The 13,637-nt window shown below is 50.3% G+C and overlaps 1 protein-coding gene across 1 annotated transcript in view; it reads left to right on the forward strand.

Moving 5' to 3' along the window:
* WHRN (whirlin) overlaps positions 1-13,637 on the forward strand; it is a 90,186-nt gene that overhangs the window by 64,790 nt on the left and 11,759 nt on the right. The window contains exons 4-8 of the mRNA XM_072984649.2: positions 5,492-5,694; positions 6,784-6,820; positions 10,127-10,339; positions 11,237-11,449; positions 12,995-13,027. Coding sequence (XP_072840750.2) covers positions 5,492-5,694; positions 6,784-6,820; positions 10,127-10,339; positions 11,237-11,449; positions 12,995-13,027 — 699 coding nt within the window. The remainder of the gene's footprint in view (positions 1-5,491; positions 5,695-6,783; positions 6,821-10,126; positions 10,340-11,236; positions 11,450-12,994; positions 13,028-13,637) is intronic.

A 13,637-nucleotide genomic window follows, 5' to 3' on the forward strand; every position in this document is an offset into this window, starting at 1 on the left:
CTCCTCTCTCCATCCTGGACTGCTCTCCATCTACAAGGAGAAAGCAATGAAAAAAATGATGAGACGGCTCATTAAAACACCCGGCCTGCCTTGTTTTCTTTTTAAAAGGAGCCCCTTGTATGAAAGCAGTTAAAAATCATGGATGAGATAAAAATTCTTTCTTTTCTTCCTGCTCCATTTGGCATTTTAAGAGGGCTGATGCAACCCCCTGGTTTTAGAAGCAGGATTCCCTGCTGGCAGAAAGAGGCCCCCTGAGATACGGGCATCCTTTGGCATTTAATTCCAGCCTTAGTGCTGGTTGGCAGCCCTGATACGGGAGAGGGGGGCACAGAGGGGGGAATCCGGGGGTCTGAGTGCTGGAAAAGAAGCTGGCAGGGAAACCCTTGCCAAGCAGGTGCGGTGATAGAGGGCTTACCTTTCTGCCCATCATGGTCTTCCGTCCCTAAGGATGCCCGCGTCTACAGAGTGGAGAGGTCATCTGGATTTGATCCATTCTCAGGTGACAAATCGTAAAACATCATTTTCTCTTTCCCCCCCCCCCGCCTTGATGCTAGCAGCTGCAAAAGGGGTACCGTGAGGCGTAGTATCATTTTTCTGCATTTTCGCCAAAAAAAATCTGGTTTTTTTGTGTGTGTGCATTTTTGGGGAAAAGGTTTTCCTCACAGGCACCAACGCAGAAACAGTTGCGTTGTTTGTAAACTAGGGGTTTGGGGTGATGGAAATGGGAAAGTGACCAGCCTGTTCTGTTGTGCTTGTTTTGTGGATGCTTCGCTTCGCAACGGAGGAAGAGACCGGTCTGGTGCAGAAACAGGATTTGTACGCAAACTAGATTTTGTGAGATTGCGGAAATGTTGCACAGTTGCCACGTGATCTTCATTACGATCGCTTGAAAGAGAGACTTAAAGCAGACCTGCTGTGCAAGTTTGTTTCTTGCCATTTAGGATGGAGATGAGAACAGAACATGATGAATTCTGAATTCTGACACCCCCTTCTGTTTAAAATGTATTAGGTTGCAGTCCTAAGAGAGCCAGTGGAGTGGAAGGCTGCTCCATCACAGAGAGGTCTGACAGCTCTCCTGATAAGGTTTGGGAGTTGAAGTCTGACACATCTGGACCTCAGAGGTCCACTCCACCTTCCAGGGTGGGGACGCTATGACACAGGGTTGCCCCTTTGTCTGCTAACTTCGGGAAGCGTAAGAGGTCAAGATGGTCCATGGTCAACGAAGAACCCCACTCCAGTGACCTTCCGAATACTCGCGTCAAGGCGTAATGGATGAATGGGATGAAACGAGAAGGATCACAACAGAAAATAATTTATTTTGTGGGCCTTGCAGGGCATTAAGCAACAACCAAAAGGAGAACGGCCAAAGAATTCTTTGAAAAGGAGAGTTATTTAAAGTAACCCATCGTCCTCTTCAGAATCAAAGCGTTAAATGAGATAGACTGCGCGGTGTCGTGCTTCAAAGCTGGTTCGGCGAATGGCACCCACAGGCTAAAGCACAGGCGTTTAAGCAAGGGTTGTTATTTATTAGAAAGGAGAGAAATGCGGTCCAGATTCATTGTCACAAATGTCAGATGGGATGTATTTGTTGCAGGCTGTTGTGGCGCTCGTTGTTTAGTGGTGCAATTGACTTGCCTGCCCTTCTGGGAGACCTTCAGCCACAGCAGTGAAGGTATTTCAGATTTAGTATAGATTCCACACATCCTGTGAAATGGGAGGGTGGGGAAGGAAGGCCATTCCCGGGCATTGGCTTGCATTCTGTCATCTTCCTGAATCTTCGTCTCATCAGCAAAAGCCATCATCCTTTATTTTCACTGAGTGGAGAAGGTGCCTGGCATCTCGGACATCCAGGGTCGGCGGCCAGGTCGCCCTCTGTGTATTTGGTACCTAAACTGGCCCTCCTGCCCTTCATAGCCTGCTCAGCCAACCTTGAAGGATCATGGGATCCCAGTGGTTTAGGCACCTGGCTGTGGAGCCCGAGGTTGTGAGTCTGAGTCCCCCCACGTTGTGCCTGGGTAGCCTTGGGCAAGCTGCACAGCCCCTGGATTTCCCCAGAAAAAGGGAAGGGGGGAACCACCTCTGAGTGTTCTCTGCCTGGGAAACCTTGTAGGTAAGAATTGATGGCACATCAACATTGTCATCACCATCACCATCACCATCATCATCATCATCATCATCATCATCATCATCATCATCATCATCATCATCATCATCATTGTCGTCATCATACTTGGACAAAGCCAATGGGAGGAACAGGTGATAAAAGCGATCCTGGTTCTTTCCATCTACTTCCATCCACCTCTGAGTCCAGCCACCCGTTCCTCATTTCATGTATCATTCCTCCTTCCCTTCATTGCTCCATCTTCCCTTCCGGTCTGTTTCTCCCCATCTTTCTGGCACCTTTTCTGTCCTCGATAGGGTGGGCGACACGGAGCCTGGGACCTGCACACAGCCCTAAGCACCCAAGGGCAACCTGGGCACTTCCGCCACTTAAAGTAATTTTAGAGGTGGGGGAAATGGGCTCACGATTGTCCATCTCTGACATTTAGGCCTTCAGAACGTTACATGTTCACTGTACATGGTTTGAAGGCCCTCCAAACGACCACCCCCGCCATGTACTTAATTGTTTAAAATTATTTTTAGCCACTAGAGGGGGCAAGAGGACTTTTGCACTTAAAACAATGTTTTAAAAACTTGGGAGCTGATGGGTGCAGGACATTGTATGGCCCTCCAAGATCTAGGGAGGGACGTGTGGGTCCCAGACCTATGGAGGGTGCCCGCTCTTGGTCTAGTCTCATGAAACCAGTGCTCCCCATGCGCCCTGAAAAAATATTTTAGAAAATAAGTCTTATGGTAACGGTAAAGGTTCCCCTTGACATTGAGTCCAGTCGTGTCCACTCTAGGGCGTGGTGCTCATCCCCATCTCCAAGCCATAGAGCCAGCGTTTGTTTGAATGCAGTTTTCATGGTCACGTGGCCAGAGTGACTAGACACGGAATGCTGTTTACCTTCCCACCGAGGTGGTACCTATTTATCTACTCGCATTTTTACATGCTTTCGAACTGCTAGGTTGGCAGGAGCTGGGACAAGCGACAGGAGCTCCCTCCGTTGCATGGATTCAATCTTACGACTGCTTGGTCTTCTGACCTTGCAGCACAGAGGCTTCTGTGGTTTGACCAGTGGTCAATCTGGAGGGCTGTTTTAAGGGGAAAGCTGCACTATTTCTGTGTTGCTGGCAGGAAAGGAATCCATTTCCTTTTTTATCCAGCCTGAAACTTTGTGCTGAAATGCCAGCATTAATCCTGCTCCTTTTAAGGACAGCCTGGATTGTCCAAAACTTGGCAGATGATTTATGACCCAATTGAAAGAGGGAAAAAGCAAAGGGAGAAGCTGAAAGCCTTATGCTGTCACTCCTCCGTTGGCAGAGAAAGAAATCTCTGACAAGCAGCAAAAGGTTTTTTGAGCCAGTTTGTTGCCTGCAGGTAAAACCGGGAAAGGGAAATTAAAGAAAGAGAACTTGGTGAAATAATGATGGTAGGAAGACAGTGGAGGGTGGGGGGGGCGGAGTGCCCCGTGTCTGGAAGCCTTTGGTGAGAATCCGTCCCTCTCGGCTCCCTTTTCCTTCCTCCTCCCAAATAAATACATCAATAAAAATAGAAATTCTGGACCAAGAAGAGGAGGAAGAAGCCAAACGAGAGACGTGATTGAAAAGAACAACGAGAAGCAAACTCAGTTTCATCCGTTTCTTTGCCCAGTGCTCTGTTTCTGTGACCCACTTTCCAAATCATGTTTGCTTTCCCCTCCCCGAATAAAGAAATACAAGACAGTTTGGAGAAAACTGATTGAGAGAAGGAGAGAGAGTGAGAGAGTGAGTGAGAGAGAGAGAGAGAGTCTTCCTCCCAGTTCTCATAATGTTAAAACAATCTTCACCACTGTGTTTATGTTTTTGATTCGGGGGGCCCCATCCTTCCCAGAGAGAGGACAGTAGGTGGATGGCCAAACATCCGTAAAGCCTGACCAGCTTTGCTGAAGCAAAGGGTCTTCCTGCTGCCCAGCTTTTTTCCTGAGATCTGTCCATGGTGCTGAAGATGCTTGTCTGAGCCAAATCATGCTGCAATCATGATCATCATCCTAGAACTTCAGAGCTGGAAGGAACCTTATAGGTCATCAAGTCCAGCCCCGGTAAAGGAGGCACAGTGGAGAATCAAACTCCCAAAACCCCTGAGCCATCCAGCACTGAAGGGCATCTGCAGGAATCTGAGGAGTGGCCTACATCTACTTTGCTTTCCTCGGTATGACTGTGCCATAGCTTGACCTGTCCCGACTTTGCTGGACAGGACCCTGCCTTGATGCTGCCCAATCTCCAAGTTGTCCTTGTTGCAGTCCGTTTCCACTTTGAGTTCAGGCGAACGGGTTGAAATGGGACAGGGGAAAAAAAACAACCAACAATTAATGTTGGGTTTTCTGAAGCAGAAAAGGGTTGGTAGACAAAGAGTTAAGCAAACTCCTGCTCTAATTTTGTTGCAGTTTAAGCCTATCCTAATCTGCTTTTGTCTCGAAAAAGAAAAGGGAAAAGGAAGGGGTGGAGAGAAAGAACAATCGCACAGTTCTCCTTAATGCGCAGTTTGAGCTTTTTGGTCCGGCGGTATTGTGAGGTGGCCGTCGAGGCACAGCCTGAGGGATCCTGGGGTGGGGGGAATGGGACTGGCGGTTATTCCACATAGCTGGAAGGTGGCAATTTCTGCCAGCAGTTCTTTCAGGACTCCGTCCTCACAATTCTTGTTGAATTCCGAACCTCCCATCTCTCCAGTTGTGCTGTGCGGACTCAGCAGTGGCCTGCGATTCTTGTTTCTATTCCGGGCGAAGCCGCGGAGGCGAATTAGTTCCGGGTTTGTGGTCTGAACTTTACAGGAGCAGGGCCAAGCTGCTGAACCCAGGCAGTCAACTTACATTCAGCACCTTGGAGAGCACTTTTAAACACCCACCCCACCCCCGTTGGCAACTGAGAAAGAGCCAGGAGAGTTTCTTCCAGATAGTGTAGATAACGTGAGCTAGATCAGTGGTTCCTAACCTTGAGTTTCCAGATGTTCTTGGACTAAAACTCCCAGAAGCCTCCACCACCAGCTGTGCTGGGCAGGATTTCTGGGAGTTGTAGTCCCAGAACATCTGGGGACCCCAGTTTGGGAAGGGCTGGGCTGGATGAACCTGTGATTTCCCATTTCCTATACCTTAGAACAATAGTTTCCAATCTTAGGCAACCCTGGTGTTCTTGGACTGCAACTCCCACAAACTCTGGCCAGCACAGCTGGTGGTGAAGCCTTCTTGGAAGAGCACCCCAAAAACGCCCGGGTGACTCACTGCCTTAGAACTTGATTCCGAGACACAAGATAACAAATTTTACATTATTTTTAGACCGTCCGGGGTGCTCATCAGGTTCCTCAAAGCTTCTGTCTCTCTCTATGCCACCGTCTCTCCCCTCCGTCTACCCACAGGTTGGGGACCAGATTCTGGAGGTGAACGGCCGCAGCTTCCTCAGCATCCCCCACGATGAGGCGGTGAAGCTCCTCAAATCCTCACGCCACCTCATCATGACGGTCAAAGACGTCGGCAGGCTGCCCCACGCTCGGACCACGGTGGACGAGACCAAGTGGATCACCAGCTCGCAGATCAGTGAGACCATCATCAATCCGGCAAGGTTTGTATGCCTTTGAAATATGGCCGCTGAGTCTGTTTTTAAGTCCCGCATTTATAAGTCTCTGAATACTTCTGACTGGTGACGTGCTTTGTTCTCTTAAACCTTGACACTTGAGGGATTTCAATGTGGCTGTGGTTTATTTGTTTCAAGCCGGGGCTGACCTTCAAATGCTAATCTCTGAAATCCAGATTATGGAAATATTTGTCATATCATGTGAAAAAAATAAAAAAGTGCAATTTCGCCTGGATGTGAAGGACGGAAATATTTTGGCCATTACATACATTGGGGGTGGGGGAACAGTGCTTCTCATTGCTCTTAAAGAAATAAAAGTAAAATTTTCTAGCTCTTTCGTGCTAACAAGTTTATTTCGGAGTGATAACATGGCTACATCTCTGGAGCTTCACTCTTGAAGCAATTGAAAGATGTCCCCTTTCTCACCATACGCTAAGGGAAGTTCTTTGTTCCCTTACAGTTTGGGGAAGTAATTCAAATTCATGTCCGTGTTCCTGCTCTATGAAGTTTTAAAAAAATACCTAATAACACTTTATAGCAAAAACTGACTGGCTGTATTTCATCATGACCTCTTTTGGTATATGGTATGATCTCTGATGAGCTAGGATCAAATACTCAAAAGTACAGAAACAGAGATAGGAGAAAATGCTACCAGGACCTAAACTGGGTGTTCATCCAAACTAGAACAGACCCATTGCAGGAAAAAAAAATCTTGCCTTCATCCTCATCCTCATCATTTTAGAACTGCAGAGCCGGAAGGGACCCTCTAGTCTAGATCAGCCCCATGGGGCAATCAAACTCCCAATCCCTGAGCTGTTCAGCCTTGCCAGGTTTTTATTGGGATTTACCATATTTCTACTCCCCTAACAATTGGATTTATTCCAAATCTTATAGTACTTCCTTCTTGGAAACAACTGTTTAAGGCAAATGTCTAATTTTTTTTTTAAACAGCAGTCTCTAACATAACCATTGAAAGACAAACTGTTCTTCTCCAGTTGAATTCCTGCCCTCTTTGGTGGCGGGGAATAGTGGTTAAAGCCTTCCTCTAGTTTTCATTCCGACTGTCTTAATTCTTAGGGCCTCTGGCGATCCCGCAACGGACGCGACCGCAAAGGTAAGACATTTTCCCAGTGTCGGGTGTAAGTCAGAGGAACCATCTTGAGGGGCTGCCCGGTTGGGTCTCTCAGGCAGCCCCATTTCCTTCGCTCCAGAGAAAATTAAGGGTCCCTGGAGGTTCTCGGACTGCAGCTCCCCGAGGCCTCCACCGCCTCCCAAAATCTGGCTTGGCGCTCAAGAGGAAAAACTCAGATGTTTCCCACCCCTGGTGCTCCCTACCTCAGCTGCAGCTGATGCAGGAACAGAAGACCTTTTAAAGTTTCTGCTTCTTAAATCCAGTCCCCCGGGGATTCACCAACCCTAACTGCTACGTGGGCAGAGCACGTGAGCCTTTGCCCCAGGGCACCAAAATGGAGAGGGGGCCAAAATCTGGAAAAGGGCCTAGGGGCGAGGGTTAGGAAAATAAGGGGCAGCACATCCGGCCCCCCGCCTCAGCGGGTTCCGTTTTTTGAAAGCAGAGCCTTTTCTCTCTCTTGTTTGGGGAGTTTCGCACTCGGCTCCCTTTCTGTCGGCGATTCCTCACACCCAGGACACAGACGGGAGTTGCAAAAAAAGATATCTCACGGTGACTTGATCATGAACTACAGCTGAGCCTCAGCCCGGAGATGCATGCTTAGAATAGGTGGGGGCTAGGACGGTGAGGGATGATGGGATGTGTCGTCTCCCAGCACCTGGACGTTTGCCCTCTGTCCGCTATGGGCTTACGAGGACCAAAGAGGAGCGCACCTGAACAGCTGATCAGCTCGGGAACGGGGTTTCTGGGGCCAGAACTGAGCTCACGGACCTTTCTAGGCAAAAATCTGTTCTTGGTTTCCCAGCAGCCATCCTGTGTTTCAGCAAGAATTGAGAGAGAGAGAGAGAGAGAGAGAGAGAGAGAGAGAGCATCTCACATCCCCCCCTTTTTTCCTTTATTCATTCTGTTTCTGTGCTGCAACCAGGAGGGAGAGATCATAAAAAAAATGTGGGGGGGAAGCAGCAGACGTGTGATGGAAGACGATGAGTGAATCAGGAGCAATTGACGAGGGCCCTTTCCTGCCTCCCGGTGTCGGTCCATGACCCCGTTTTGATGGATTGAGATTCCGGGTCGAGACCCAGGAGGGGCGTCAGTGGGGCTCCAGCGGGAGCGTGTGGATCCTGTCCCAAGGCGGAGTGGCGCGGCATCCTCAGGCAGCATGCGCCAGAGGCGTGGGCACCCGATCCGGCAGGGCGGGGTGGGCAGGCTTCCTTGGCTCACCTGATGTCCCCGGGGCTGCCGTCGGATCCCACCGGCCGTCGGTTGAGCATCCCCAATGGAGAGGTGCCATTTTGTCTTTCTCCTCAGGTGGCAAAAACTCTGGGGCCACCTCCAGCACTCTCTCTGTCAGCCAGCTTCAGCAAAACCTCCAGGCAGCCGGATCATTGCATGCTTTGAAGCACAGGCGTTCACCACAACCGTCTCCCCCGCCAGAATTTGGACGAGGGCCCTGGGGCAAGCCGCAATTGGGGCCTGCACCTACAAACCACTCCTAGCTGGTTTTCATGCCACCAAATAAAAGCAGGTCTTTTGTAAAGCTAAGGAGGCTTGCTTGCCCAAAATACGTGGCCTGACAACATGGATGGCTCACATTGTAGCCGGCGTGTGGGGAAATGGGGGGTTCTTCCCGGTGACCAGGAGGGCTGCGGCTCAGCTCGGAGGCCACAGGAAAGCCTGGGAGGATGCCATCATCCCTCATCATCAGAACGACCTACGGCTTCACCCCTCTGAGCATTTCTCTAAGATGGGCACCCACGTGCTCTGTATGTCTGTGTATGTGTGGTGGCACACCCTCTGCCCTGCAGACTGGGGTGTGCCTCCTGCCTCAGGCAGCAGAATCGCTTGGGCTGCCCTGGGGTCCTCCCGCCGAGCGTCGTGAAACGGCCCCAGTGCCGGCCACTTTTCTACAGGAAGAGAGGGACCCTTTTGCTCCAGGGGGGGTGTTGAGCTTCACAACGGGCCCATGTCCATTTCCCCGGCTTCCGACCGGCTGGCCCCAGGCTGGTTGTTTTTCTCAGCCATATCATCGGTGCACTAATCGCAAGTGTTGCCTGTCTTCTGTAAGGACCGCAGGGAAGAGCGCTGCCCTCGTACATTTTGGGCCCTTTGTCCTCGCTTTGTTTGGGGGTTTGGTGACTGGGTTGTCCGCAGTCCACCCGGGCGCCACGTGCTTCCCCCCTGCCTGCCTCTCCCCCCCCCCCCTTAGTGTGCAAAAATCCCATTTCAAGGGGCCCTTCCCCTGCCTGCCTGGCCGAGGCTTTGTGCTTTCAAAACAGCAACCCGGAGCTTGGTGGCACAGGTGGCCGGTGCTGATAAAGAGATTTATGAGGGTCTTTCTTCCATGAGTCGCATTGGCCGGTCTTTACGGCTTGCTGGCGCAGCCGGCGATATTTCTTTCAGGGCAAGAATCCCAGCACCTACGGTTTACATCCCCCCCCCCCCCGCTGCATTGACCGTGGAAGAATGAGCGTCGCTCCGTTTGCAAAAACCAGGCTGAGTTCCGGAACCGGTTGCACTCCAGCCTTCATATGCCCGGGAATGAATCCCATTAAAGCCGAAGAGACCCCCGTTGCCTTTCTCCGGAGCACAGCATAGCTTCTCCCTTCAAATGTTGGGGTGAGGACTCCCCTCACTCCACCCACAGGCCACTTTTCGAATACAGACGAGCTGCCTGTTTTGCTTTAAATAAAAATCATGAGGTATTCCCACCCTATAAGCCAGGTTCCTTCCATTCGGTTTCAATACCCACTCTGCAGCATGTGGGGGTGAGCAGACTCCGGCCCTCATGCCAAATCTGTCTTATTTAGCTTTTCCACATAAACCCCTGAGTTTTGTACCGGATGTTCCCTATTCTACAGTATTGGCCTTCCTCCCTGAAGCCTCAGTTACAGGCAGTTCCAGCTTTCGGCTTAAACAACCTGCTATAACAGGATTCAAACATGACATCTCCCTCCATTTCATACTTCATATACACGTCTGAAACATTGCCAGAAAACCCACACTTGGATTCTCCAAGAGAAAAGATTTTAATATTTCCGCAAGCAGTTAAGAGCCATTAGCTTTACAAAAGACCTGGCTTCTCACTCGCTTCTATGCACCCATTCAGTGGGGTGTTTTTTGGTCTTTCCTTTTAGAGGAGTGGTTATAGGAGCCCATGCTGAGCGCGAACACTTCTGAATTTCCCACTAGACCCCTGCTGCCCACTTTGAAGCTCTTGACCACTGAGGGTTGTAACCAGACATCCCATATGCTCTTTTCTGTTTCCCCTTCCTCTCCTCTCCCTTTTCCCAGCCCTCTTTCTATAAAGGCCTGGCCGGATCCCAGGTGACGCTCAGTAGCCTGGTGAATCAAAGCCGAGTGATGTTAGAGGAACAAGCCCGCCACCTCCTGAATGAGCCCGAGAGGGCCACCATGGCCTACTACCTGGATGAGTACAAGGAGAACAACATCCCAGTCGATGCCCTCGTCATGGCTCTCTTTGAACTGCTCAACACTCATGCCAAGGTGGGACAGGAAGAGCTCAGGTGGGGGGGGTAGGAAAGAGGAGAGCAACCAATCAGGGTTCAGGCAGCAGCACAACAAATGGGACCAACCAATCAGGGCTTAATCAGCAGCCGTAGGAAGGACGAGGCCAACCAATCAGGGTTTAGGCAACAGCAGTAGGCAAGTGGGACCAAACAGTCAGGGGTTAGGCAGCAGCTATTAGAATCACACCAAACAGATATCCCCAGAGTACAGTGGTGCCCCGCATGATGACGAGAATCCGTTCCAGGAAAATCGCTGTACAGCGAAATTGTCATCATGCAGGGGGGGAAATCCCCATTGGAATGCATTGAAAACCATTTAATGCGTTCCAATGGGGAAAATACCTGCTCGTCCAGCAAAGAGTGCCCATAGAGAACCACCAATCACCTGTTTTAAATCAGTGTCTTATGAAGCTTCTGTCCGGAAAACACCCATTTTGTGAAGGGAAGCCATCCATTTTGCGAAGGGAAGCCATTTTACAGAACCGGAAAAATCGTCGTTTTGCGAACAAACGGTTCGCGAAGCAAGGACCTAATCATCGTGAAGCAAAAATCCCCCATAGGAAACATCATTTTACGATCGCTATAGCGATCACAAAAAAATTCATCATCATGAGATTTTGCCATTCATCGTCTAGCGGGGCACCACTGTAGTTGATTTTTTTTTTTCAGACAAACTGCTAACTTTGTCTTGCTAACTGAGGGTACTGGGAGCTGAAGTTCGCTGCTAACTGGGGATTCTGGAAGTTGTCCAGATTTTTTTTTGTCCAAGCACTGGATCTCTTATAAAACACACGCATGAGTGCACACCCAGAGGAGAGAGAAGGGTGTCCTGGCACTTTCATTTCAACTTATCGTCCTTCCTGTTCTTCTCCAGTTCTCTCTGTTGTCGGAAGTCAGGGGAGTGATCTCTCCGCAGGACCTTGACCGTTTCGACAACCTGGTCCTAAAGAGGGAGATTGAATTCATGAAAGCCCGGCAACCCTCGGGGACAGGGACAGGCACCGACTCGTACTCCATGATGTCTTACAGCGACACCATCTCTTCCACCGGGAGCCATTTCACCTCCACCACCGTCAGCTCAGCTCGGGTAAGAGTTGGGGGTTGTGCGTGTTGTCGTTGCATGCTCCTCCACCCTGATGAACCTAAGGACCTCTTGGCCTCTGTGGCTCATGACTGTGTAGAGCAGTGGATACCTAGTGAACCATATGGGCCCAATCCACTTGCTATTTCCAGGTAGCCAGTGAACAAATGCCACAAATCCATAGGCCTTCTCAGCTTGAAACTAGCCATGGGGTTAGCCCCCTACACCATTTCTGATTTTTGCAGAAATGTTTTAAATTGTTTTTTTGTTAGACAGCAGCTGTAGCCAAGTGGGGCCAACCAATCAGGGTTCCATGTCTGCACCTTGCAGAGTGTTTTAATTCTGCCTCTTCGTCAAAATCATGGGGCTCCACGAGTCGCGTTCTCCAGAAAAAGGCAGGCTATACGTTTGACCCTTAAACTGGAGACATGCAAACTCTGGTGAGTTGAGGGGGCCAAAATGTTTGCCCCCGACATCTGGTGGGGGTGGGCCCAGTATGGCTCCAGAGGACCCCAGATGAGGAAGGGGGGGGCGAACCAGAAAGGAACAGATGCCTGCTTCCAGTTTGGGAGGGATCGGTGAGAAGGTTTTTGGAGAAAACGTCACCAGTGCAAAATCCAGAAGAAGGCTAAAATATTGGTGAAAATTATTTCTAACGGGGTGGGGGCAAGGGAGGCTCAAAGGGACTTTTCAGGCTCCACTTTGGCCCTGACCTTTGAAATCGACAAAGAAGTAAATCAGCTCGGTGGGGGATGAGATGCAGGACTTCCTCCAGGTGGTAGGGACTTTAAGCGAAGTGCCCCCTACCCCGCCGGTGGACTTGGGCAGCAGAGGCCGCAAGCATCAGTACTCTTGAGGACCGATGGGCAGGTTCTTCATCCACTCATCCTCCCCACCTCCACCAACCATCTCTCCTGCTGGCAAGCCAGTGTCATCCCAGCCCAATCGGCAAGACCTCAAGCATGCACGGCGCACCTAATTAAGTTAGCATAATCACCTCTTAAGTATTCAGCCCCGCGGACGCGAAATCAATTTGCCCGGCTGTAAAACACCTTTCATCATAAATGCATCAGCGGGCGTGGGAATTGAAAGCTGCTTTTAATAAACGAGGAGCAGAGCTGAACCGAAAGCATCTCGGGGCTTGGAAGCGGGAAGGGGGGGGGGACACTGCCATTTGTTTTTCTCCCCAAGCCACTCGTCCTGGAAATGTTGGTCGCTTCTCCTCTTCCTCTGCTCCGAGAATAAATGTTTGGGTCTGGTCCGGAATGGCCTTCTCCGCCAACGGGAAGTTCCATGCCTGTGTTTTCCTAATGGAGCCTCCATTGGTAGAGGCAGTCTACCTTGATTTCCAGCCCCTTGGGAGCACAGATAGGAAGGTTGTGTTGTTAGATCTCTACCTTGCACGAGCTTCCAATAGGCACTAGCCGGGGAAGTCGTCTCATGACATTTGCCTTCCTTGTTCTACCTTGCTTGTGATGAATTTATCTAACGGTCCGTTTTTCATTTGTTTGTTCGTTTTTTGATCGCTCCATTCGTCGTCCCCGCCCCCAGGAGCGGCTTCTGTGGCTCATTGACCTCATGGAGGTAAGCAGTGCTTCCTGGGTACGGATGTGATCTGGGGCTCCTCAGAGAGGCTGAGTAAGGGTCAAAGGGGAGGCCTTCAGCTCCAGCATCAGTGGGGAGCGGAGCGGCCACTCCTGGTTTTGCCCAAACTTTAACCAGCGTTTTCCGAATCCCTGGCTCTTCTCCCTGTAACGACCACTCCTCTGATATTAGAACCACCCACTTTGGCCGAATCAGAGCCAAAACCCAAGGGAAAATTTGTTCGGAGTGGCCAGCTCTGATGTGCCAGATTCCTCTTTAACCCTTAGATGGTGCCCGGTGCAACCGGGTTGACCTCTGAAAGCCATCGCTTGAACGACACGAGTGGAGAATTCAAGTTACCAAAAAAAAAAAAAAATCCTGGACTTTTCCCTCTCTGGATCACAACACCGTGAGAGAAGAGTTCAAAGGCTTTTTCCCCATCATCTCCTGCACCCAAAACCACCTGATGGCCTTCAAAGCACTGGAACTAGAATGTCCACTATCCCTGGCCAGAAATATGCCTCTCGGTGGTGCCTGTCTGGGGAAGACTTTTGTAGGAGTTGCCCATGTTCAGTGTTGGTGATGTGTCTAGCAGGTAGACGTTCAACCG

The sequence above is a fragment of the Pogona vitticeps genome, chromosome ZW-PAR (assembly GCF_051106095.1).
Source record: "Pogona vitticeps strain Pit_001003342236 chromosome ZW-PAR, PviZW2.1, whole genome shotgun sequence".
Taxonomy (NCBI): domain Eukaryota; kingdom Metazoa; phylum Chordata; class Lepidosauria; order Squamata; family Agamidae; genus Pogona; species Pogona vitticeps.